The sequence below is a fragment of the Chiloscyllium punctatum genome, chromosome X (assembly GCF_047496795.1).
Source record: "Chiloscyllium punctatum isolate Juve2018m chromosome X, sChiPun1.3, whole genome shotgun sequence".
Classification (NCBI taxonomy): domain Eukaryota; kingdom Metazoa; phylum Chordata; class Chondrichthyes; order Orectolobiformes; family Hemiscylliidae; genus Chiloscyllium; species Chiloscyllium punctatum.
In genome coordinates this window covers 26223424-26248669 of record NC_092791.1, presented here as the reverse complement: position 1 = coordinate 26248669, position 25246 = coordinate 26223424, and the positions used below count along the sequence as shown (strand labels likewise).

Below are 25246 nucleotides of genomic sequence, written 5' to 3'. Positions count from 1 at the left end.
ACAGTTACTGAAAGGCTACTAGATTGTTGTAAAAACCCATGTGATTTGTTAATGGCCTTTAGGAAAGGGACTCTGCTGTCCTCACTTGGTCTGGCCTACTTGTGACGCTAAACCCACTGCAATGTAGCTAACTTGTAACTACGCACCCATCAGTTATATAAAACTGATATAGAAAAGTAGGATAGGAATAAACATGCAGCCATCACCTGGCATTACAAAGGCACTGTATTTGAACTGGATTTCTTCTCATTAACATCATTACTAAATAATGTGTATACTATAGTAAACTTCCTATTAACCTATAGGACCAGGAATATGCTGCTTGATCAAATATTCTGGATAAGCAAGAAGTCCACATAATTAATGAAAAAGTACACACTAATAGAAATATAATGTAGGCAGTATACATAATGTTCTACTGTATTTACATCACATCTCTTGCCTTTCCAAATATATGTAAATCCTGTCCCTCAGAATCCCCTCCAACAACTTACCCACCAAAGACGTCCAGCTCACTGGTCTATAGTTCCCTGGCATTTCCTTATCATTTTTCTTAAATAATGGCACCACATTAGTCAACTCTAGTCTATTGGTACCTCACCTGTGGCAATTGATGATACACATTTCAATAAGGGGCCCAGCAATCTTTTCTCTTGCTTCCCACAAAGTTCTGAGATAAATCCCAATGACCTGATCAGGGTGTATCTACCTTGCTGGAAAAGCGCAGCAGGTCAGGCAGCATCCAAGGAACAGGAGAATCGACGTTTCGGGCATCAGCCCTTCTTCAGGAATGAGGCCTCATTCCTGAAGCAGGGCTGATGCCCGAAACGTCGATTCTCCTGTTCCTTGGATGCTGCCTGACCTGCTGCGCTTTTCCAGCAACACATTTTCAGCTCTGATCTCCAGCATCTGCAGTCCTCACTTTCTCCTCGAAGATTTATCTATCTTGATCTGTTTTATGATATCCAGCACCTCCTCTATAATATGTACACTTGTCAAGATATCTATTTATTTTCCCAAGTTCTCTGGCTTCCATATCCTTCTCCACAGTAATTAGATGCAAAATACTTGTTTAGTATCTTCACCATCTCCTATGGGTGAGTTCCCTGATTGAACCAGATTAACAGTCCCAACAGTCCCTGCTGACAGATAAAAAGGGAGTGTGTCAGAGATAGCTGACATTGACGAAGTCAGTACTAAAGTCAGGGACTGTTCATGTATAAATCAAGGGTGACTTGGTGACAGGATACCAGCCTCTTTACTGTCATCACCACGGAGTTAACTCTAAAGCATGTTCCTGTAGAAACCCCACAACAGCCCTCTTGGAGTTGGGGTCAGCATTTCTAGCATCATGCAGTTATTTGTGAAGTTTGACTTGTTCAATCCTGCTGTAGAAGAGTGGGTCCAGTATGTGGAAAATATGCATTTTTTTTAGCAAATGACATTGGACCAAATGAAAAGCAATGAGTAACTCTCCTGACAGTCTGCAGACCCGCAGCTTGTTCGGTTATTGGGAGCTTAACGTTCTCTGAGACGCATACTAAAATCTTTCAAGAATTGATGGATAAAGTTAAAGAATATTATGATCCAAGCTCCCTCTAATTCTGGAACGCTATTGTTTTTACTCAGCAATTTGAGAATCGGGAATCAGCAGTGGGATATTTGATTAGGTTAAGATGACTGGCAGAAGCCTGTGACTTTGATTTCAACATTCATGAGATGCTGAGAGACCGTTTGGTATGTGGTATTAATTATGTAACCATGCAAAAGTGCCTACTAGATGAAACTAGACTTCAAACAGGCACTACAACTGTCTTTGTCATTAGAAAATGCAGCAAGTGGAGTATATGAGTTATAGGCTATTCCGATGGAAGTGGGCACCCTCGCCACACTGACTGAACTTGGGGAACACCACTTGAGTGAAGGCAATTGTGCAGCCTCACTCAGGATATATCCTGAACAGAGGGACTCTAGGCCAGCCCACAGCAAAGCCCCAAAATAAAGCCAAGCCTTGGCCAAACTGTGAAAATTTTCTTCAGGATCCTGCCGGCAAGCCATTGTAGTTACTGTCAGAATGCTGACTCAAGACAGCAAAAGAGTCCCACTGAATTGAGTAAGAGACGTCATAGGCCAGTATCCAGGAGAGTGCACACCCTGGAAAGCCCACCTACATCTGGTCTGGAACAGTTAAATTGCTTAGCAACATCCAAACCAGAACCAATCAAAATAAACATCTGGTTAAATAGTCACCCAGTTCTAGTGATACCAGCGCGGCTGTATCAGTGATCATAGAACCAGGCTTTAACAAAATTCGCTCTGAACCCCAACCCTTAGCTAGACTGAGAATGTATACTGGGGATCCTTTACAGATTAAGGGGACAACTTTGGTTCCAGTCTTGAATGAAAAGCAGCAGATTCAGCTACCAATGATTGTCTAAAAGGTTCAGGCTCAAGCCTGATGGGGCATAACTGGTTAAGAGAGATTCACCTTGATTGGCTCAACATTTTTCAATTAGAAAATGACTGCCTAATTGAGTTCCTAATTAAATACCTGGAGGTTTTCAGGAAGGTCGAGGGACTATCAAAGGGGCCATTTTGCAGTTGGATAAATAACCAATCCCTCGCATAGAGGACTTATACACAAAGCTGGCGGGGATGGAGTGGGGGGGCTGACCTTCACGAAGCTGGACATGAGCGATGCGTATTTGCAATTGCATTTAGATGAGAATTCTCAGAAGTGCTCTCCAAGAGAAAGGACTGGCCTATGTCCTCGGACTCAGAGGGAGAGGAATGTATTAATTGTAACAAGGTTAGCCAGGTGGACCTCATAGAAAGAGTTCCCTGATTGGGGCTGTTAATCTGATGAAATCACGGAGCCCTAGCTGACAGATAAAGAGGAGTGTCAGAAATTCTGACACTCTGAGAGCTGCCTCTGACGACGCTGTGTCAGAGTCAAGGACTTATCAAATGTAGATAAAGGGTGACGGGATACCGACCTCTCGAGTTCTTTGAGACATGACAGATGTAGACGCCTCAATGTCTTTGCCGCCAGAAGAAATTCTACCGAGGTGCTGTTGGCACAAAAGGCAAGCTCCCGTGTGTTACACACCACCCATATCAGACACCTAATCAGATAAATCTGACCTGGTGCCAAAACGTCCCATGAGGCTCTCCTCGAAAAAGGATCGGCATATGTGTGCGGACTCTGAGGGAAAGTGTTGTAGTCATTGTAAAAAAGGTCAGCTGGCTGGACCTCAGAATATTATTTTCCTGAATGGGATGGGTAAGCAGGAAGCCCTGGCTGATAGCTAAAAAGGGGAATATCAGAGATATTGCCACTCTGATAGTTCGCTCCGAATGGAGCAGTACTTAGTCAAGGACTGTTCATATGTAAATAAAGGGTGATTTGCTGACCGGATACTGGTGTCTGTGGAGTTACATCATTTTGCACTTGCTGTAAAGTTCTAAATTGAATTGGTTTCACCCTCAGGCCGTATAAATGATGATAGTTTGAATATAGTTTGTAAATATTAATGTTATAATAAGCATATTGAGTGGACTATGCTGTATGAAGACATATTGAATAATTTTGCAAATGCTATAAAATTCAAGTCAAACTGTTTTTATAATGTTTTTATGAATAAAACATATTTTTGTAGCAAAAACTGTCAGTTTTGTCAAGTGGTGGACAAGCGGACCCTGTGTGAAGGGTGACATAGCAGAAAGGCTGTAAGGTGATTGTAAATAACTGCTCTTAGGGAAGATATGTAAATTGGGACATCATATGTTTTTTTTAAATTTTAAGTGGAAATGTCTATTCTATTACTAGTACTCTAAGTGGTGGTAAAGTGAATGCCTAAATAAAATGTCAAAAAAGATAATCATTACCTTTGAGAGAGGAGGAGGCAGAGGTAGACCAAGGGAAAATATACAGATTGGGAAGGAGTTCAGTTATGCTGGGCATTAAAACAAAATCAAATAATGATTTCACAGGAAAGTTATGAGTTGATTGCTTGGTGAGTAACTGCTGTTAGGAAGTGTGTGAAGTACTCAAATGGAGAAAAACTATTTTTTGAACAACCTGTAATTACCTAGCTTATAATTACTTAAGCAACTCCAACAGAAGAAAAGTAAGAAACTAGTGATTTGATAATATTCTTATTCTTGAATGGTGAAGTTATTGCATTCTAAAGTGTAAGTTAATACAAACTGGTAGTGAGAAGAAGTGTTCATTTATATAATAATTAATTAATTACTTCATTAATATACAATACAAATGGCAGGGCAGGTGATGCATTGCAGTTGCAGAATGTGAGTGCACCTGGATCCAGCCTGATCAGCTTCAGACTGCAAAAAACCAGAAGAACTGCAGATGCTGGAAATCTGAAACAAAAACAGAAATTGCTGGAATTGAAGAAGGGTCACTGGACCCGAAATGTTAACTCTGATTTCTCTCCATAGATGCTGCCAGACCTGTTGAGACTTCCCAGCAATTTCTGTTTTTGTTTCAGCTTCAGACAGTGATAGGAAGGCGTGTGAGTATTAATCTAAGAGTAAATCAACAAATAAGGCTGGAAGTTACAAAATTAATAAAAGGCTAAAACTAAAGGCTCTTTATCTGAATGCATGTGGCATTCAAAACAAAACAGATGACTGACAGGGCAAATCGTAATATATAAGCAAGAACTAACAACTGCAGGATGACCTGAATATTGGGGGGTACCCGTGGCATTTAGAAGGACAGGAAGCTAGGAAAAGAGGGAGGGATTGCTCTGTTAATTAATTATGAGCAACAAAGAAGGATGACCTAAATTCAGGAAACCAGAATGTAGAAGCATTTTGGTTAGAGATGAGAAATTATGAAGGCAAGATGTCACTTAATGGAGTGGTGTACTAGCTCCTAACAGTAATTACAGGGTGGGATGGCGTTTAAGGGAACGGATGATGGGAGTTTATCAGAAAGGTACAGCGATAATCATGGGCAATTTTAATCTACAAACATGAGAAAAATCAGATAGGCAAAAGTAGCTTAGATGAGGAGTTCACAGTCAATTTTTCGAGTCGTTTAAGAGAACAACACATTCTGCAGCCAACCAGACAGCAGGCAATACTGGACTTGCTATTACGCAATGAGATTGGATTAACGAGTTTTGAGAAGATTTGTAGCTCAGGTTGAGGTTCTGGATGTAGGTTTGCTAGCTGAGCTGGAAATGAACCTTCCAGCTAATTAGCAAAGAATGACAAAATCAAAATGAAGAAAAAAAATTAATGTACAAAGAAAGCTAGCTAGAAATATTTCTATAGATATAAGGAGTTAACAAAGTGCTGGGGTCATCTAGAAAGTATTGTCTTGCCAATTAATAATAGAAAATAAACAGATGGCAAATGAATTGAATAGGTATTTTCCATCAGTTTCATTATAGAGGATACAAGTAACATCCCCGAAATAGATATAGATCTGGAAAAAGGAGGAAGGAACTCAAGCAAAATTACAATGACCGGGCAAGTGGTATTGAGGTTCTTTTAGCTGCATCCTTGATTAGATTAGAAGATAGCAAATGTAACTCCTTTCTTCAAAAAGTGAGGGACACAGACAGCAGAAAACTACAGGCCAGTTAGCTTAATGTCTATCATCCGGGAAATGCTAGAAGTGATTATTAAAGGTAAAGCAAGTCACTTAGCAAGGTTCAAGGTAATCAGGCAGAGTCAACATGACTTATGAAGGTGAAATTCTGTTTAACCAACTTATTGGAGTTCTTTGACGAAATAACATGCTGTGATAAAGGGGAACCAGTAAGTGTACTATACAGGTACTTAGATCTCTAGAAGGCATTTGATAAGATGCCATATCAAAGTTTACTACAGAAAATAAGATCTCATGGGATGGAGGGTAACACTTTAGCATGGGTAAAACACTGACCAGCTAACTGAAAATATAGCATAGGCATAAATAGAAATTTTCTCATTGGCAATAGGTAACAAGTGGTATGCCACAGGGATCAGTGCTGGGGCCTCAGCTGTTTACAATGTGTGTAAATAACTTGGATGAAGGGACAAAAGTTATGATTGCTAAATTTGCTGATAACACAAAGAGATGTAGGAAAAACATGTTGTGAAGAGCCCATAAAGAGGCTACAAAGGATATAAATGGGTTATGTGAGTGGGTAAAGTTCTGGAAAATAGAGGATAATCTGGGGAAGGTGAAATTATCTATTTTGGCAAGAAGAATAAAAAATAAGCATATTATCTAAATGGTGAAAGATTGCAGAACTCTGGGAAGCAAACAGGTAGGTCCCCTACTGCATAACTCACAGAAGGTTAGTATGCAAGTACAGAAAGAATTAGTAATGCTAATAGAATGTTATTGTTTATTACGTACAGAATTTAATGTAAAAGTATGGAGGTTATGCTTCAGCTATACAGGACAAAGATGACATCACATCTGAGTTCTATATACAGCATTGGTCACCTTATTGAAGGAGAAGCGCAGCAGGTCAGGCAGCATCCAAGGAACAGGAGAATCGACGTTTCGGGCATCAGCCCTTCTTCCTGAAGAAGGGCTGATGCCCGAAACGTCGATTCTCCTGTTCCTTGGATGCTGCCTGACCTGCTGCGCTTTTCCAGCAACACATTTTCAGCTCTGATCTCCAGCATCTGCAGTCCTCACTTTCTCCACCTTATTAAAGGAACAATGTAAATACATTGGAAGCAGTTCAGATAAGGTTTACCAGACTGATACCGAGAAATAGCGGATTGTCTTATGAGGAAAGATTGGACAGGCCAGACTTGTATTGATTGGAGCTTCAAAGAGTAAGAGACAACTTGCTTAAAATACAAAGGTCCCAAGGGTGAATGTAGGAAAGTTATTTCCTCTTGTGGGAAAATTTAGAACTAAGGGTCACTGTTTAAAAGTAAGGGGTGGTCCATTTAAGACAGAAATAATGAAATTTCTTTTTCCCACAGATGGTCATGAGTGTTTTGAATTTTCTTCCTCAAACAGTGGTGGAAGCACAGTCTTTACATAGTTTTAAGGCAAAGTAGATGGATTCTTAATTAGCAAGGGGTTAAATGTTATTGGGGAGGCAATCAGATCAGCATGATCTCATTGAATGGCAGAGCAAACTTGAATTTGCCGACTTCTGCTCTAATTCATATATTTGGTTGTGATATTGCTTGTCTCTGCCTGTTTCAACTTACTGGTGACTAAAACCCTCAATGTTATCTCCTGAAACCTTCTACCTTGCTCTTGTTACCTTCAGATACAACTATTCCTATGCTCTCCTGGCTGATCTTCCATTATCTTGCATAAACACATGTAAAACTTTGCTGTCATATCCTAACATGCATCAAATCCCTGTGATGGCTGACATTCATAGCTTAACTTTATTATTTTTATCCTGGTGTTCAAACTCCTCTTGGGCCTCACTCCTCCTTTATTTCTGTGAACTCCTTCAGTCTTTGAACCTCCAAGAAAACTATATTTCTCTTATTCAGATCTCTTGTGCATCCCCAATCCCTTTACTCCACTATTGGTGGCCAAGACCTAAGCCCTGAAATTTCTTCAGAAATGTCTCCACATTCTTTAAGATACCCATGAAACGAGGCAAAGGTCATCAGAAGTCTTTTCTCCAGGGGAGTTAGCAATGCTCACTGCTGATTGAAGAGGACAATTATTTATAGGCTCTTGGGGCTCAGAAACCCTCCAGACAAAATTTAATAGGCATCTGGATGAGCATATGAATAGAAAGCGTTTAGATGGATATGGGCCAAATTCTGGCAAATGACTAGATTAATTTAGGATATCTGGTCTGCATGGATGAGTTGGACCAAAGGGTCTGTTACCAGGCCTGTACATCTTTATATCTCTAAACCCCTGGTTTCCACAAGTTCAGAAGGAGACTTCCTTCGTTATCTGTGGAGAGAACTTGCTGAGTTTCTTCAGCAATTTTTGTTTTTGTTTCAGATTTCCAGTACACGCAGTTCTTTGTTTTAGTCCTTCATTATCTGGGCCTTGTTGTTGGATCCTGCAGGACTAGAATGTCTTCATTACGATGAACGTTTTAAAAAAAACAATTTCCTGATTTAAAGATGTGTGTTAACAGTTCATGCAGGTTTCAGTTTGCTGACAGATTAGTGTTTTATGAAGGGGACCCGCCTCTGACGAAGGATATTCAGTTGGCTCTTGTTCTGATGACACTGGGCCACACCCAGTCTCACCCTAGTGGCGTGATTCAAATCGTCTTTTTCCAGGGCTGCTATGGAGGCTGTTCCTGCTGCCGAATCTGGTAGGAAATCCCCTCCCCCAGTTTTTTTAAAATGTGAAAGGTGGTATAAGCGACAAAGGCAATTTGAACGTAGGGGGTGGGAGAATTTATGATCGAAGAGTAAGATGGAGTGAAAGTAGGTCACTTATTGAGCTTCAAAATTGAGCGAGACTGCGCGGTCTGAAGCCTGTGGCCTGCGGAAACAGCGACACAATCAGGGCAAATGTTGAAGGAGAGAGCGAGGTGGGGGTGAGAATATATGGACAAAATAGAGTATTCGCGTTTTCTTCTTCCTCCTCTAATCTTTCAGACCTCGATATTTTTAAGAAAACAAAGCTAGATTTTCCTCATGATTTTCTCGGCGCGGTGATTCACTGTCCGCCATGGTAGGGGAGACGGGCGCAATTTCCGGCTGGTCTATCATGGCGGCCTATGTGACGGACGAGACGGGTGAGTGCGCTTTTTTTCCCCCCTGTTCCAAAGGCAGCGAAATCTTGACCCCGATCCCGGTCGGCGGCACTCCCGAAGGCAGTCACCTTTTTCAATGTTTATCGTTGATTCCTTTTTTTTTTGGCTTAAATCGCTAAAGTCCTGCGGCCGCATTCGTTATGAGCTTTACCAGAGCGCTTGCCGCCCTGAATACTCGGGAAAATCCGAGGCGGCATTTGTGGCCTAGAGCAAAAACAATACCAAATCACACTCGTAAACTCGAGTTGATGAATCTTGTTCTCTTTAAGTGATGAATTGAAATGTTTTGATGCTCACAAGGTTTCTTGGCGCGTTCAACAAATTCGCTTCATAAAATTCCAAAACTGATTTTTAAAGTTTTTTTTTGTTAAACGAATTTTAAGCCTTAAATTCACTGATTTCATCTTGTACTTGATAAGTGATGGCCTCAAAAGTACATTATTTCTGCAGTCTTTATGAAGTGTCAGAAGACTTGAATGATACTGTAAGTTCACTTTCCAATAGCCAATAAATTTCATATTTTGAAACAAAACCAACTGTGGAGACTGGAAATCTGAAACAAAAATTGTTGGAGAAGCAATACACTGATTCTGGATGAGCTGAAGTACTGTCCCTGTTTAACCATTTTAAATTTATTTTTCTCAAATTAAACACTTTGATTTAAGTAGAATAGAATGTGTAACCACTCGTTTGGGATGAGCTTTTGCTGCTATTTCCCCCACTTGGTAGCTCACGATGGTGGACATTGTAAAAAGTTTTTTTTTAAAAAGGCTAGGAGCCTCCTTGAAAGGAAAAATTGGTGACTGGACATCAAGCTGTGCTTATGGACACTGAGAGATGCTGGTCAGTGCAGGTTTGCAGTTCTTTCCTTTGGAATTTTTAACCTGTTGTTACTTTTGAGAAATGTTGAGGTATTATCATCAATTTGTGCATGAAAGATAGCTGATTAGATATTGGATAGCTACTGTATTCCTGCACTAGTTCTTTTGCCAAAGTTTGGCTGGTGCCTAACCTAGAGTTTTGCATTTTTCTAATTGCTGAAACCTGACTTTTTTCCAATATTTTTCCCCTACTTCTCACATAGGGCAGGTGAGAACTGAGGATATGAAGAACTGTTTAAGATCCCTTAATGTTCGGTGGTTACCAAACATTTAGTTTTACAATAATATTAACAGTGCTATATTTTTTTCACAACTGGTCATTTGGAGCATAAAACTTAAGACTTAGCTTTGATAGGACTGATTTCAGTAACTGTTTCTATGCTTCTTACTACATAGAATCCTCTATTTAAATCTTGTAAATACCCTAGTCAATATTTAAAATGTTCTTTCTCAATATTTGCAGGCAAATATATTCCTGCCTCTCAGCGCCCTGATGGGACCTGGCGGAAACCAAGACGAGTAAGGGAAGGATATGTACCTCAGGAAGAGGTGCCAGTGTAAGTAACTTTTTAAAAAGAAACTAAGTCTTTGAAAGGCAAAATTATTTCCAACTTTCTGTTCTAAGAAGTGATGAGCAGTCTATTTGCATTACCTGGTGTACTAACTGCCATTCATAATGCCCCATAGTAGCTGTTGCTTTCTTGAATGGTATGTCACTTGCTGACTACTAAATATACAAGGGTTACCTGGGGGTGGGTTTAATTTTTTGTTTTGAGGACAAAAAAACCTTCTTTTCCACAAATCTGTGCATGTGATTTAAAATTTTAAATTGTAGCCAGCAATCAAATATCAGCTTTATCCTGCAAAGTGACAGTTGAGTGAACTTGCCAGGTGGCTACTGTTACAGATCTGAAAGTGCGTTTTGTTGCTTTTGATTTCCCCTTTCCAGCCAAATCTTTTGGAGAAGACAGCTGTCTTATGCTTCAACAGTGATAGTGATATGTAGTAGAAATGAGCCTGAGCTGTGCCTTCAATTGTGTAGTGGCGTATTCATAGAATGTAAAAGGATGATCACGTTAAGGGTTTTTCAAGAAAGGAAAGTCTTTACATTGAAGTAATTTCCTAATTGTATTATTGACTAAGGTAACAAACTAGACATTTGAAAGAAGAGTAAGTGATATGGAGTCCAAGAAAATGTCAGTTTTCTAAAACTGAAGCAAGTATGACTTTTTTTTTTCCCTTTACCTCATCTGAAGGAAAGTCTTGTGAGGATAAAGAAATCTGTCTTCAATTTTGGGTGAAGGAATTTAGGGTGTTTTCACCATTATAGTTAGGGTAGAGAGTTGTAACTAACAAAGATCTTTGCAGTGAGTTTTGGACAGCAGTGACAAGGTTTTGTTTTTCTTTCCTGATTAGTTAGGTTTTGATTTGATGGCATGAAAAGCACTTGGTTAATCTACTACCTTTTTAACTCATTTAATCCTGTTCATAAAATCATTGTAACAGCCCCAACACAATAGCTGAAGTACTGTCACATAATCCGATACAAGTCTGGCCAGTAATACTGGCATATAGAACCATTACCTTGTATTACTGCTTCTTTAAAGCAAATGTCAACATGTAGATGCTGACTAATGCAGTGTCCACAATGCAACATTTGGGAATATTTTTGAGCAGCTACTTATGGGGTTATGGCTTCCAGAGACTGGGTGATCACAGTCATGTTACTGAGAATTAGACAACAGGTGATTCCGAAGAGGAAAATAAAATTACATTGAGCTGTTCCTCTTGACAAGTTGTGGGATACCGTGAAGGGCTTTTACAGCCTGATTACTCGCATGGTATTTTAGCCTCCGTTAAGATATAGAGAATGAAGGAAATTACCTTTTATTATTACTTGTGCAATTCCTCCCATCCACTCTTGAAAGTACTAGCTCTTGCTGAAGTTCTCCATTGCAAGTACCCATTCTTGATGTGAGACTTAAGATAATTTGTCAGTAGACTGTTTGGCTAGGAGAATGCATCAAGAACTCAATGTCTGCAAATGAACTTGTTGGTAGATGAAACCAGATAGTGATCGTGCCTTTTGTTTTTCCTTTCCCCATTCCAGTCAATCAGATCCAGGGCTTGTCTATGTACCTTTTACAGTGGATAAGCAGGGAACTTTAATTTTTTTGGGATATACCAAATATGTCTCCAAATGGAAAACTTTCTAAGCAATGTGGATTTGGTTTTCACGTACACAGGATTTTTTGCCCTAAAAGTAATTAACACACAAATTTGGACCAGAAGTAGGCCATTTAGTCCCTTACGTCTAACCTACCATTCCCCAGTACTACCATTCAAGTACAGCCTATCTGTTTTGAATTCCACGTTTCCATCTACCCTGGAAATCCTTAAATTCTTATTGGGCAGGGGAACCAATCTACCTCCACCTTTTAGAAATATTCAGTGCGCTGCCTTCTGAGGCAGTGTTCTAAGTTCACAACCCTCTTGGGAAAAGAAAATCTCATCTCTGGCCGAAACATTGACCCCTAATTTTTAAACAACGTGCCCTAGTTCTGGGCTCCCTGATGAAAGAACGTATATTTACTTTCTGGGTCCACCTTGCTTTCACTATTCAAAGCCTTTATGGATCTTTATAAACAACCAGTTCAGGTATTTTATGGCACATCTCTGGAGCAGGTGGATCTTGAACCTAGCCCTTCTGGCTCAAAGGTAGAAACACCACCACTGTGCCGCAAGAGCATTAAGATCTTCATATGCTTAATCAAGTCACCTCTCACACTTCTAAACTCTGTTGGAAGTAAGCCCAGTCTGTCCAGCCTTTCCTGAGAAGACCCCATGCTTTTCCATGGATCAATCTAGTGAACCTCCAATGCATTGACATCCTTCCTTAAGTAAGGAAATTAAAACTGCACATGGTATTCAAAATGTGGTCTTACCAATCCCTATGTAACTAAAGCCAATGCTGCTTTCTTTTATGTTCAACCCCTCTCATAATAAAGGATAGCATTCCATTAGTCTTAATCACTTACTATACCTGTGTACTTTTTTGTGATGTGTATTGAACTAGATATCTCTACACCTTGGAATTCCAAGTCTTTGTCTACACATGTACTCTGTCTACTTTTCCTGCCAAAGTGAACAGCTTCACATTTTCTTAAATTGTACTTCGATGCCAGATTTTTGTCTACTCATTCACCTGTCTGTACTCTATTTGTTTGCATCACAACACACCTTCCAATCTTTATTTATCTGCAAATTTTGTTACCATGCCTTTACTCCCCTAATCAATGTTATTGATACATGTTGTATAAAGCTGAAACCATGTCAGGCTATGCTTGTTGCAACCTACCAGTTGGAGAAAGTGTCATTTGTGCAGACTGTTTTCTGCCAGCCACACTCTTATCTATGCTATTATGTTGTCTCCACACAATGAACTCCTCCATTGCACGACAACCATCTTTGTGGCACCTTGTCAAATGCCTTCTGGAAATCCAATAACTTACATCTGCGCCCTCTCCCTTATCCATAGTATATCTTGACTTCAAAGAATTCCAGTAAATTCCAGTAATTTGTGGGTGGCACAGTGGTTAGCACTGCTGCCTCACAGCGCCAGAGACCCGGGTTCATTTCCCGCCTCAGGCGACTAACTGTGTGGAGTTTGCACGTCCTCCCCGTGTCTGCGTGGGTTTCCTCCCACAGTCCAAAGATGTGCAGGTTAGGTGAATTGGCCATGCTAAATTGCCTGTAGTGTTAGGTAAGGGGTAAATGTAGGGGTATGGGTGGGTTGCGCTTCGGCGGGGTGGTGTGGACTTGTTGGGCCGAAGGGCCTGTTTCCACACTGTAAGTAATCTAATCTAATCTAACCTAATTAGTGATCTCTCTTTCACAAAAAAAACTTCAAAAGTAATCAGGAAGAATCATTATAGTTTTAAATGCCCAGTTCTAATGACCTTAATAATTGCTTCTGATACTGTTCCCAAGGCTGCCATCAAGCTAACTGGCCTAAAGTTTCCTGTTTTTTTTTGCCTTGCTCCCTATTTTTGAATAGTGGAGTTACATTGATACTTTTCCAGAATAAAACAAAGTTTAGAAAATTAACACTAATGCATCTACTCCTCATTAGCCTCCTCTTTAAGACCCAAACCTTCAATACATTAGGACTTGAGGATTTATCAGCCACAGCTTGATTGGTTTGCTTGGTGTTGCTTTCTTCTTGATTTGTAATTTCATCAAGTTTCTCTTTCCCCTTCATCCCAACCATTTCATTATTTACTAATTCTGCATTCTTGCTTCTAGAGGACCAATGCTAATTTTACACTCTCTCCCTTTTTAAAGACCTGCAGAAAATCTTGGCATTTGTTTTACATTTCTAGTTAGCATCCCCTCTATTAATACAGTATTTCTTTCTTCGAATTAATCTTTTCATCATTCCCTGCCCTTGTTAACATTCTGCTGAATTACTGAACCTGCTACTCCTGTTTTGTGCAAGTACATGCATTCTTAAGTTTGGTTTCCTTAATTTTTTTTAGTTAACTACAGATGGGTCCTCTCCTTAGAAATACCCTTCATAGTAGGGGTGTACTTATTCCAAGTGTTCTGAAATATTCCCTTAACTGCCCATCAGTGATCTATTTCTTAGCCTAAAATCCCAGTTCATTTCAGCTTTCATGCCCACGTAGTTGTCCTCATTTAAGATTTTGAAATACTGGTCTTAGAACAACTTTCTCACCCTTTCAACTTGATGTAAAACCCAATCATTTCATGGTTGCTGCTATATAGGTACCTTAACTATTACAGGCACCAATTTTGAAAGTTCCACTCAGAAATGAATGGTTGGTTGTTATTCCCCCCCCAATAAAAAGAAATTTCAGTCAGGATGAACTTTGAATAAACCTCTTAATGTTTCTTGGCCCATTGGGCGACCTTTTGCTCAGTTCATGGCATGTGCAATTTTGTGCAAAATGGCAACTCAAAAATTGAAAGAATGTTATTTTACTCAACAGGCATTACATTTGCAGGGGCATATCTTCTACATCATGAAAGGTATCTGAACAGTCTTTATCGCTCTCTTGTGATGTGTATTGCACACCTTCTGATTCCCATGTTCGCTCACTGCGCAAAGTAGCTTTAATTATGGCTTATTCCAAAATGTCAATGTTAAGGTTTGCCTTTAACTAGGAAAAACATAATATGGCACCAAGGAAAGTAAAGTTTTGAGTTTTGCTAGATTGTATCATGCCCACCCTACTGCATTTTGTAGCAGATTGATGAAATACATTTGGCTTTTCAAAGTGGTGTGCAAAGGGCTATTTGTTTAAAACTATTTCAGCAGTGGCTTTGAGTTAACACCCTTTATTGTGAAAACTTAAGCTAATTTGAATGTTAATAAACCAGTTAACATGTTGGAAATTCTGAAGGTTGTCAAGAAAGACAGGAGTTTATCACAAGTTATTGCTTCGTCCCTAATAGTCTTCCGAAGTTTGCATTCATAATTGGTCATGGTGTATCCAGTTTTCTCCTTGCCTTTCTCTGAAATTTTCTAGTGTCTCTGGCATTGCAGCTTGTCAAGGCATAGTTACAATATTTTCAGATTGACCTGTAATAGAGATGGGGTATACAGGAACTCTTTGGGGTGGTACAGGTAAAAGGAGGTTGGGGAAATGGAGTTTGTCGGAGGGTGGTGAAGAAATGGTAGAGTGGAGGAGCGTAATAGAATGGATGATGACCACGAGAATGGATCTATGCCTTTTGAAGTCTCAAATCAAAGCCTTTGGGTGACAATGATAATGGTTGGACACATCAGCCACTGGTTGGGTTGTGACGCTGAACAAGAGGAATTTTAGATCCGTTTTGAAATTGAGCCATCATTCATTAGTCACCCATCCAGATAAGGGGTTGGTGTAACTAGGAAACATTTTAAGGCATTTAATGTAAATAGGAAGATTGTGGGCTGAAAGAAAATTTTTTAAATTACTAGTGTTGGAGGTGGATTGGTAGCCAGTTTGGAACAGACTATGCAGTAAATGGGGAAGAGAAGGGGGGGTTTTGTCAGAGAGGAGTAGCATTTTGAGTACAAGTTGAGTTGCCATTTATAGTTTAGGGAGGGGTATAGAGAAGAGATTGGATATAAGTTAGGAGAGACCTTTGTATGAAGGGGCAGTGGTCCCAGCAGATTAGATCTAGTCTTGCATGCAGTACAGGCAGTGGGGGTGCAACCTTTTGGCTGAAATCGTCCCAATTGTAACTGTTCACATCCTCCTTACCTTTATTAGGGAAAGCTAGCAAACTTCTGATGTTTCTGACCTACTTTCTGCGAGTTTAATTCACTTGAGGTATTGTTTGGTTGTGGTGGTGGTGTTAAATGTAGATGGTTTCTTACTTGCCAGGTAACATGATATTGACAGTACCATCTACAAGTGCATCACTGCTTAGAATTCTGAGACTGTTTGTCACTTTTAATGTGAGCTTGTTATTTTAAACTTTCCATCTTTCTTTTTAGTTTCATAATATTTGCTCCCGTCACTCTATCTTCCATCCTTTTTTATCAACCCTAATAAACAGCCTGAAATTTAGTGCTGTGAAACCTCGTGCTAGGCTCAAGAGTTCAGTTCACTTTTTGGAGCTTGACGAATCCACTTCATTCGTTTTCAACCTTGATCTACGGTTTCACCTCAGTTCTCCTAAGTAACAAGAGCAATAGGCTTTAATGTCCTTTTTTTCTCTCTTCAATACTGCCACCCCAACCCGTTTGTTCTGCTCGCAATATTGCACGCGCAAACGTAAGCGTAATTTGAAGATGTTTAATTTCATATTCTGTCAATGCCATACTAACCTCTCACCCCACCCATTTGGGTTTAGTCATTTGTGACTGTTCAGCTGGTGCGCACATTGCCTGATTTATTGTGAAATGTCCCCCTTTTTTTTTTGATGCTACATAGGCTCATCAATAATAAGCAAAAATCTGCTTTGTTACACTAAAGTGCAAGATTGCTCAGGGCAGTGCTAAGCTCAGACAAGTAATCTATTTGTACTTGTTGACAGGCCAATTTACGTTATTTTTTTCATATGCCAAAGAGAACACTTCGCTAACTACAAAAGATTATTCAGTGGTGCAAAACGTGCACAAAGAAACAAATTTTAAATACTCCATAATCAGTCATTTGCAGTAGCAATATGTTGTGTAGACATTTTGCTATTTGTGAAAAGTCATCTGACCTAGCCCCATTTTCCAACATTTGGCCCAATATCCCTCAACCCACCCATCCAAATACGTTTTAAATGTTGTAATTGTATCCACCTCCACCACTTCCTCTAGTTTCTCATTCCATGCACGCACCACCCTTTGTTGTGGACACTGTTGCCCCTCTGTCTTTTTTCAATCTTCCCCTTTCACCATACACCTATGCCCTCTAGTTTTGGGCTGCCACACTGCAGGAAAAAGGCTTTGGTTATTCACCTTATCCATGGCCCTCATGATTTTATAAGCCTTTATTAGGTCACTCCCTCAGCCTCCGACACAAAGTAGGGAGAAAGGGCCAATGTTTTTGGTCTCTCCCTGTAACTCAAACCCTCTGGTCCTGGCAACATCCTTGTAAATCTTTTCTGCACCCTGTCAAGTTTAACAATATTCTCCCTATAGTAAGGAGACCACAATTGTATGCAGTATTTTAAAAGTGGCCTCACCAATGTCCTGTGTAGCCCCAACATGGCATCCCAACTCCTATACTAAATATTCTGACCAATGAAGTTAAGATAGTAAAATCTTATGTTGTGCTATTTTGCTTTTTTTAACCTAAATGCAAGTGTGTTTTAAGATACTGTCTCATGGTATTCTAGATTTTGGGATGTTCTGCAAACTGCCAAATAGCTGTTGCAAGAGAACATGTCAGATTGACCGATTTCAACTAATTTTCACTGCTTTAGGTGATGTGGTTCAAACAAGCAGCAGCAAAGTGGCTCATTTGCACTTTACCATCTCCAGGCTGGGGCATAATCAGCTGCATTTTCTTTTGTAACTAACCTGCAATTTCTGAGGGATGTTAATGGATAATTCGCACTCCTTTTTAAGCAGCCATTTGTGAAAGGAGTTTATTTCCATATTCCTTGACAGCCATGGCCACACTTAAAACTGCCCAGTAAAAGGCCATTTTTTTTATGCATAGATAGGAGAAATTATATTGGCTGTTAACATTAAATAGTACTGTGTTCCCAATAACCAGAGTCAAATTTGAGGGTATCTCTGTCAGTTACTTTAGTTGCACCATTATCCCAGATGATGTGCAGGAATTGAGATCTTTTTCCATGTGTAAGTGTGTTGTACACTGGCTGTTATATCTACTGAAGGCTGGCTGTGCCTGCTGCAGGTAAAACTCCTCTCCTCTGTCCGTGTAAATTAGTTCTCCTTTTTCTTCTCTTTCCCCCAGATACCCTCTTTGCAGCCTCTAATTTGAATGGGATCTAGCTCATCAGGTGATTCTCAGCCTTCCATCCCAAGTGGCTATTCGCTGTCGTTTCTCAGTGTCAATAGCTGTTTAGCTGCCAGGGCATTACAGCCGGGCCTAATTCTACATATTCACCAGTGTCACCGCACTGCTGAAGGATAAAAGTATTCTCCATCAAGGCAGGAGGACATGTTATCCAGAACATGCAGTATGTTTTATTATGGATCTCGAATGTAGACTTTGGCCCTGACAGTGCACTCATTCTCGAGCATTTAGGGATTGGGAATTAATGTTAAACTTGCAAGCGACCCACATCTTATGAAAGCATTAGAAGTATTATACCAATGGGTCAATCCCTTTCAAACATGACTGCTTCAACAAATTTGAATGAGGAAAATGGTGTTGGGGGAGGAGGTGGTCTTGAAATTGATATGGCAGTAATATACTTGAATGTCAGATGAGGATGACAGGATCGGGTTTGTCTCTTAATTCCCTGTATGGTTGGCACACTTAGTTTAGGCACAGAGCAGTCACTTGAGTGAGAGATTCCAGACTAGTGTACGTGAAGTAGTAGCTCAGCAAGAATCAGGAAAAGAGAAAATCAAAAAAAAAACTTGTTTGTGATAACGTGGTCTGATTGTGTATCCCACTTCGCATGGCCTGTTATTATCTGTATTTGTTGTGTGCAGGTACGAAAACAAGTATGTGAAGTTTTTCAAAAGCAAACCCGACCTGCCACCTGGCCTTAACCCAGACGAAACCGCCAAAAGCAAGCAGCAACAGTCAAAGCACGACGGAGAGCTGGCTGGGTTATCCAAGTCAGCTAAACGCAACCTCAAGCGCAAAGAGAAGCGCAAACAGCAGCAGGAAAGTGACGGCACCGCCGAGGCCGATGAGCTGAGTCAAACATTGCAGAAAACCACCATTGGCGGCGGTGGTAGCAGTCCGAACTCTCAGGCTGTTGTGTTGCAAGGTGATCACGATGGAGTAGAGAAGGCAAAGAAGGTAAAAAATCTTAAAAAGAAACTGCGCCAAATTGATGAACTGCAGCAAAAACTAGACTCTGGTGAGATTAAACAGGCGACCAAAGAGCAGCTGGACAAGCTGAGCCGCCGAAAACTGCTGGAGGAGGAGCTGGAGGGTTTGGAATTGGGTTTATAGGAATAACTGTTATATGCTACCAAGAATACTGGGAGAGTCATTGTTCCATACCGACACAAGATATCCACACCAAATAACTACCAGATAATACAGGCTCGCATCTTAAAGAGACTAAGGGTCATACAATAAGACAACATCGCCCATGCTGGTGCTCATGCTGCCTTTCACGCTGTTAGTTTTATTAGAAATGGAGGGAATATTTTCCAAAAATATCATTCCTAAATCTTGATACTGAGGTATGGAATAAATGTGCTGTTCAGTGGACTGTATTGGGTATTCACTGTCAGACTACGTGACTTCAGAATATTGTCTAAACATTGCATCTGTCGTTGCGTGCTTAGTCTGGACTAGGGGATTCGCTGTGTCAAAAGGCCTGATCGTCTCGTTCTTTCATTAGGGGGAGAACATCCAGTGTTCACTGCAGCAAACGTGTTCAAAGCAACTCCCACCCCTCTTTTTTTTATTTTGTATTCAAACTGTGAAACACTTGAGGGGAGTAAGATGCATTTTTGATTGGGAACATTACAGTAGAAGTAATCCTTTCTGGGATACTGCTGCATTTCTGATTTTTGTTCTTAAATTGTGCTTGCTCCCATTGATGAGATGGGAATAATTGCTACTTGTATGTCTCCCATGTGGTGAGCACTTGTCCAAAGGCTTTAATAAAATCATTTTTGTCATTCAAAAAGTGCTGAAAGAAAATGATCAAAAAGCATTTTCCTCATGAAGTGCTGACTGTGCTTTCACTGATATAAAGTTAATGATGCAATACTGGTTTGAACTCCGACTTGAATGGTGCCGTTAACGTCTGTTCATCTTTGATTTGTTCACTATCTTGTTGCCATAAGTATAATTTCAGAGTTGTGCAGCATTTGCTGTACGTGGACAGCAAGCATCGCTATGAATTATCGAGAATTTACCTACAAACCAGCCATTGTGCTTCAACGTAATTCAGTCTACAACGTAATTCAGTCTACACTGCATTCTTTGGGACGTTTCAGAAATGAGGCGCAGTATGAGTGCAATTCTTAAGCTGCCTATCTATATTGAATGCAAATGTATACAGTATAGGACTGCACACTTGCCTGGTGGCACTCAAATGGGCATGTGTATTGGAGGAAGAGATACCTTGACCACTGAAATCTTTGGACATGTTAGAAGCATGACAATGTCTATTGTAAAGTTTCTCTGTTCAGGTAATGGAGATCAATTCAAGGGTGAATTTGCAGTATTTCACATTCACAACCTAATATAAAATTTCCAGTCAATATCAAGCATTAGCTATGGATGGGTTTGAAATGGGCTCTGGCATTGATGGTCTTGCTGCCAAATGGCGATATTTTGATGTTGGCAGGAGAAACCTTTTCAAAGCTGTACAGATTCTCTGCACCAACAATATATGCAGGTAATGTTTCTGCCCTTCTGCTGACAGCCATCTCAAACTTCCTCGTGTCAGAGAGGTAAATGTCTACAGTCAACTAAATTCAGTGCTTGTAATGAGGTTGCCAGTTAATGTATTGGCTAAGGGTTAAAGCCATATTTTATATACTTTTAAATAATTGCCCATTCTAGAAGAACAACAAAATCAACTTGCCCAGTTTTTTAATTACTAGACAATTTATTTTTATGACCCAATTAAGGATTGAAAATTATTAAAAGCTGCCAATACTATATTGTTTGGAACTTCCAACGCTTTTAGTCCTTGTGTCATTGCCATTTTAAATTTTTTTACTATACTGTATATATTTTAGATGTACATTTTAGGAAAGCAATCTGGAATGATATACACAGAATGTAGAGTTAACAAACTTCTTAGATGTGGGTTTAAAATGGCAGCTGGCAATCTGTGTAAATTTCAGTTTTGTTTTTTGACTGACTGGCGTTCTGTTTGAATCTATTTCTCACTTAATATATATCACCCTTTTAAACATTTTTAAGTGGTCTCTGGCTAAATGTCGGAAGGTGGTACACATAGGTGTGTTGCATATAGGTCTGACGTGAGCGATGAATTCTGTTTGTTTTGAATCACTTAGTGGTTGTAAATCAGCAGCAAGGAGCTCCTTTGTAGAGGGCTCAAGAATGGCTGTTTGGGCTGTCTTGTCATTCCGGCCTGCCAGATTTAGTTTTGCATGGTTGTTACCTGGTTTCTGAAGCACTGTCATTGCTACAGGTTCTGAGAGTTCAGGGTGTGTGTATTATCCCATCTGCATGCATAACAATGGAGTACTTGCCTCAACCTGATACTTAAAACTCTCTCTTTATTAGCTAATTTGTACTGAAGCTTGTTTCATCACTGCTTTCAATAAGAAAACTTGCTGTAAACTTGGGACCAATCCAGTCTTAAAATGGGTGAAACTTATTGCTGCAAGTATGTAGCATTAGATTAAAGACTGCTGACTGACCCAGAGGGCCAACAGAAGATGGGTTTAGTTCTCCAAGGAAAGATAGGCATTCTGGAGGATCAGGTTCCCTGACCTGACCTGGGAAAAGTTACACTGGCAGAAGTCTGTTGTACAAGCTTCAGTTAAGACCAAGTTAGATTTTGATGTAGGGGCACAATACTTTTATAAATCCAGTTGGTTTGTAGTATTTAAAGGTGCTGGCGTATGATTACTAAAGTGTTGACAGCCTCTGGTACTGGAGATGAGCCAAGATGTTTTGCTAGGAATCTTGTGCTCCTATTACATCCACATGTGGCCTCCTTTCAAGAGTCACTCATTCCCTAGCCTAGCAGCACTGGTTAATTGTAGTTCGCCTCCTGCTGTCCCATCTTAGATTGGTTAACACAGATTGCAAGGGAATGAACATTGGGTCTAGGACTTAAGAACTCTGTACCACATTTGGATATTTGCCTATTAAGGCACTGGAGAGTTTTGGAGAAAATTGCCAGAAATAATTGTCAAGATAATTAACCAGTGTTAACAGATGTGCAGTTTTCTTTCAAATATTTGTCCATTTATCTAGATACTTGGAAAGAAGAGGGGTAGAAAATGAAAGCGTTGAATGTGTAGTAACTGTTTACCACAATATAACTAAGACCATATTCTGTAGATTATACTTATTTTTGAAGTTGTTTAGCTTCAACGGTAACCTTTTCCGTTACCGATCTTCCTATGTCACTTCCTGTTGCCCCAGCTTAGCCTGCTAGCATTTTGGTAATTCCACAAACAAGGAATACACCCTGTGCTTGCTGCGCAGAAGTAGGTAAAATGTGAAAAAACACTGACTTTGGAAGTTGTATTTATAAATATAACTTTGAAATTTTGAGCAGTATTGATCATCTTGGTGTGAGTTAAGCAAACCTAAGACACTAATCAGTGTTAGTTTTCTTTGTATGCTTTCTCCAAATCTTTCTGAAGAATTGATCAGTTATTGGAAGTGGGGGTCAAGATTGACTTTCCTGTCTTAACTTTGGGAGGTTGACCCATTTGTAATATCCCTGCAGGGACTGGCTAATAACTCAAGTGTTAAGTTTAACACTTCCTGGTTTATATTATACCTTGAAGTGCTGCATTTAGCAACCAAGTAATTTAGGAAACTTGCTTTCTGAAGCATTCAACAGAAATTTAGCAGGTGGTTACCACAGTTTGCAGTGCTACATAGACCTGTTGGGTTTTCACCCCGCAAAGAATTGAAGTTCTGTTTATTGATATCAGGCCACTATGAAATTTCGATACATGGGATTTGGAGAGATCCAGTATTCACCCCCCAATCTCCCAGTTCTTGGTATTGGAACATTTGAATTGAAACAGGATTGAAACTTAGAAAAGTGGAAATTTTAAAATGTTTTATTCTAAGTAACTATAACAAATGTGTTGCTTGCTGTGTTGTGGATTATCAGTGATGTGGTACAAAGCTTTTCCAGATCTAGTGAATAAAGTTGAAATATGTTATCAACAATGCCTGTTCTTGCTTGCTTTTCGCTAACTGTTCACCCAACATTTGGATGAATGATGGTAAATTGTGGTATCTCATTTGATTTGCTCTTAGCCCAGGTTCCAATTTGTAGCTTGTTAAACCAGTTGCAATGGAACTAATCTCTTATACCAAACGTTAGACATCCGAAATGTTGTATAACTGTGTATAATAAAAGGGCTTTTAAAAATAAAATCTCTGCAGTATGATCAATATCAGTGAGCCTCAACATTTGGTGTGAACTCAATTTCTACATTACAGTAACATATACAAAATGATAGTGCACCTGCCTTTTAAACCTGTGGGACAAAGTCCACCTCAAGACTTGGATCAAAGCTGCACGTGCTCTCATGCTGTTCTGGTGGAATGCTGAACTGTCAATGGTTTGTTCTTTCAGCCAAGCAAGTAATCCAATGCTCCATCTGCCTTTGGATGAGTGCAAAATATTCATTGGTACTATTTGGAAGGAGAGATCCTGTTGGTGTTTTGATTACATTTATCACTCAATATCACTGACCAATCTTCTAGTTATTATACACTTGGTATCGAATGTTACTCTGTGCACTCTGCTGCATTTCCAATGTATGCAACTGAACACACCACTTGGATAAAATATGCTTTGGACTATATTGAGGCTCTGCAAATCTTTGAAGGCGCAATTACCTTCTGGCTTCAAATTGCCATCTATTTGATAAATGAAGGGGTTGAGTTGGTCACAAGTCAAAATCTTTGTTTTAAGAAACTTTCTCGTCATTGAATATACAGCCCAGGTAGGTTTAGCTGCCATAATTGCTTGGACTGAGTTAATCTCAACCAGGAAGGCAATGTGAGACACTGCAATTGTCTCCCATATGCTTGGCTAATGGCAATAACCTGATTCCCCATGCTCATCGCAATCTATTTCCCATCTGGCTGCTTTCGCTGGTTGAAATCTAGGCCAGCATAGTTAATGATGGCACCTATTAAGATACTCTTCAAATCCGGATGACCGAAGTAATGAAAGAGCTGTTCCTCCACAAACAATTGTGACTAGAAAGAAAAATTAGAAACAATTAACTAGGTAATCCTTAGTTGATGCAGTTTAAAATGTTAACTTTGTTATACAACTCTTGGCTGCAGCAATTTTTGTCTTTTTAAACAGACTTTCTGCAGGTTGGTTTTGCAATGTCTTGGAAAATCTGTCTGACTCCTTTTCTTCTGTCTGCAGGTCTTGGTGTCCTGCAGGCTGTGCTTAGTCTTTTAGTTGATTTTGTGACACAAAGTTCACATTTAAAACAGTGTAATGTGTGGGGAACCAGAAGAAAAAGCTGGTAATCAAGCTTGAATGTGGTTTAGTTGTAGTGCTCACCTGAGTTAGAAGGTTGTGGGCCCGGGTCCGATTCTAATGTACAATCTACGCTGACAACTGCAGTCTGAGGGAGTACTACAGTGTTTAATCTCCTGGGCCAATGTTTAGCCATAAAGCAATGCAAAATTAGATTATCTGATCATGCTGCTGTTTGTGGGAGCTGACTGCCTTGGTTCTTGTGTTGTATTGAAGTAAATGCACTTCAAATATATTTATTTGGCTGTAAAGCACTTTGTGTGGCCCTGAAATTGAGAAGTGCAATATAAATGTTTTGAGGGTGTTATAAGAATTAATTTCCTTGCTTTGCAATCTTCTTTCAGTTGAGAATATGAAGTTGGTGACTGAAGGCTGGGGGGAAGGGGATGGTGGTTGAGGGATGGTATTGGAGAGGGCCAGAAGTTGTGTGGTTGAGGCAACTTTTTCATGCAGAGGGTGGTACGGGTATGGAATGAGCTGCCAGAGGAAGTGGTGGAGGCTGGTACAATTGCAACATTGAAAAGGCATTTGGATGGGTACATAAATAGGAAGGGTTTCGAAGGTTATGGGCCGGGTGCTGACAGGTGGGACTAGATTGGGTTGGGATATCTGGTTGGCATGGATGAGTTGGACCGAAGGGTCTGTTTCCATGATGTGCATCTCTGACTCTGACTCTAAATCATGGATTGCATTGAGGTGAAAATGTAGTTTTGGGTTCATTTTAAGGTGAATTCAAGGTGATTACTTTGTTTATACTTATCTATGCTCACAAACATTGCTTGA

General features: G+C 39.9%; 1 protein-coding gene across 6 annotated transcripts; it reads left to right on the top strand.

Moving 5' to 3' along the window:
• The first annotated feature begins 8162 nt into the window (after nucleotides 1–8162).
• pym1 (PYM homolog 1, exon junction complex associated factor) lies at nucleotides 8163–23352 on the top strand. 6 transcript variants are annotated; one of them, XM_072567349.1, is made up of 4 exons: nucleotides 8270–8285; nucleotides 10077–10170; nucleotides 14626–14665; nucleotides 18753–23352. In XM_072567349.1, the coding sequence occupies exons 2-4, from the start codon at nucleotides 10146–10148 to the stop codon at nucleotides 19222–19224; spliced, it is 537 nt and encodes a 178-aa protein (XP_072423450.1). In that variant the 5' UTR covers nucleotides 8270–8285; nucleotides 10077–10145; the 3' UTR covers nucleotides 19225–23352. The 6 variants fall into 6 exon arrangements, with proteins under 6 accessions (XP_072423447.1, XP_072423450.1, XP_072423448.1 ...); XM_072567347.1 differs by lacking the exon at nucleotides 8270–8285 and adding an exon at nucleotides 8292–8507; XM_072567348.1 differs by lacking the exon at nucleotides 8270–8285 and adding an exon at nucleotides 8292–8513.
• The last annotated feature ends 1894 nt before the right edge of the window (nucleotides 23353–25246 follow it).

Bases quoted from the DNA above. Each gene is read 5' to 3' on its own strand.
- pym1 (XM_072567345.1), top strand. From the start codon at position 8,648: ATGGTAGGGGAGACGGGCGCAATTTCCGGCTGGTCTATCATGGCGGCC. The intron at 8,715-10,076 runs GTGAGTGCGCTT...CAATATTTGCAG, and splicing joins CTATGTGACGGACGAGACGG to GCAAATATATTCCTGCCTCT. The intron at 10,171-18,752 runs GTAAGTAACTTT...TGTTGTGTGCAG, and splicing joins CCTCAGGAAGAGGTGCCAGT to GTACGAAAACAAGTATGTGA.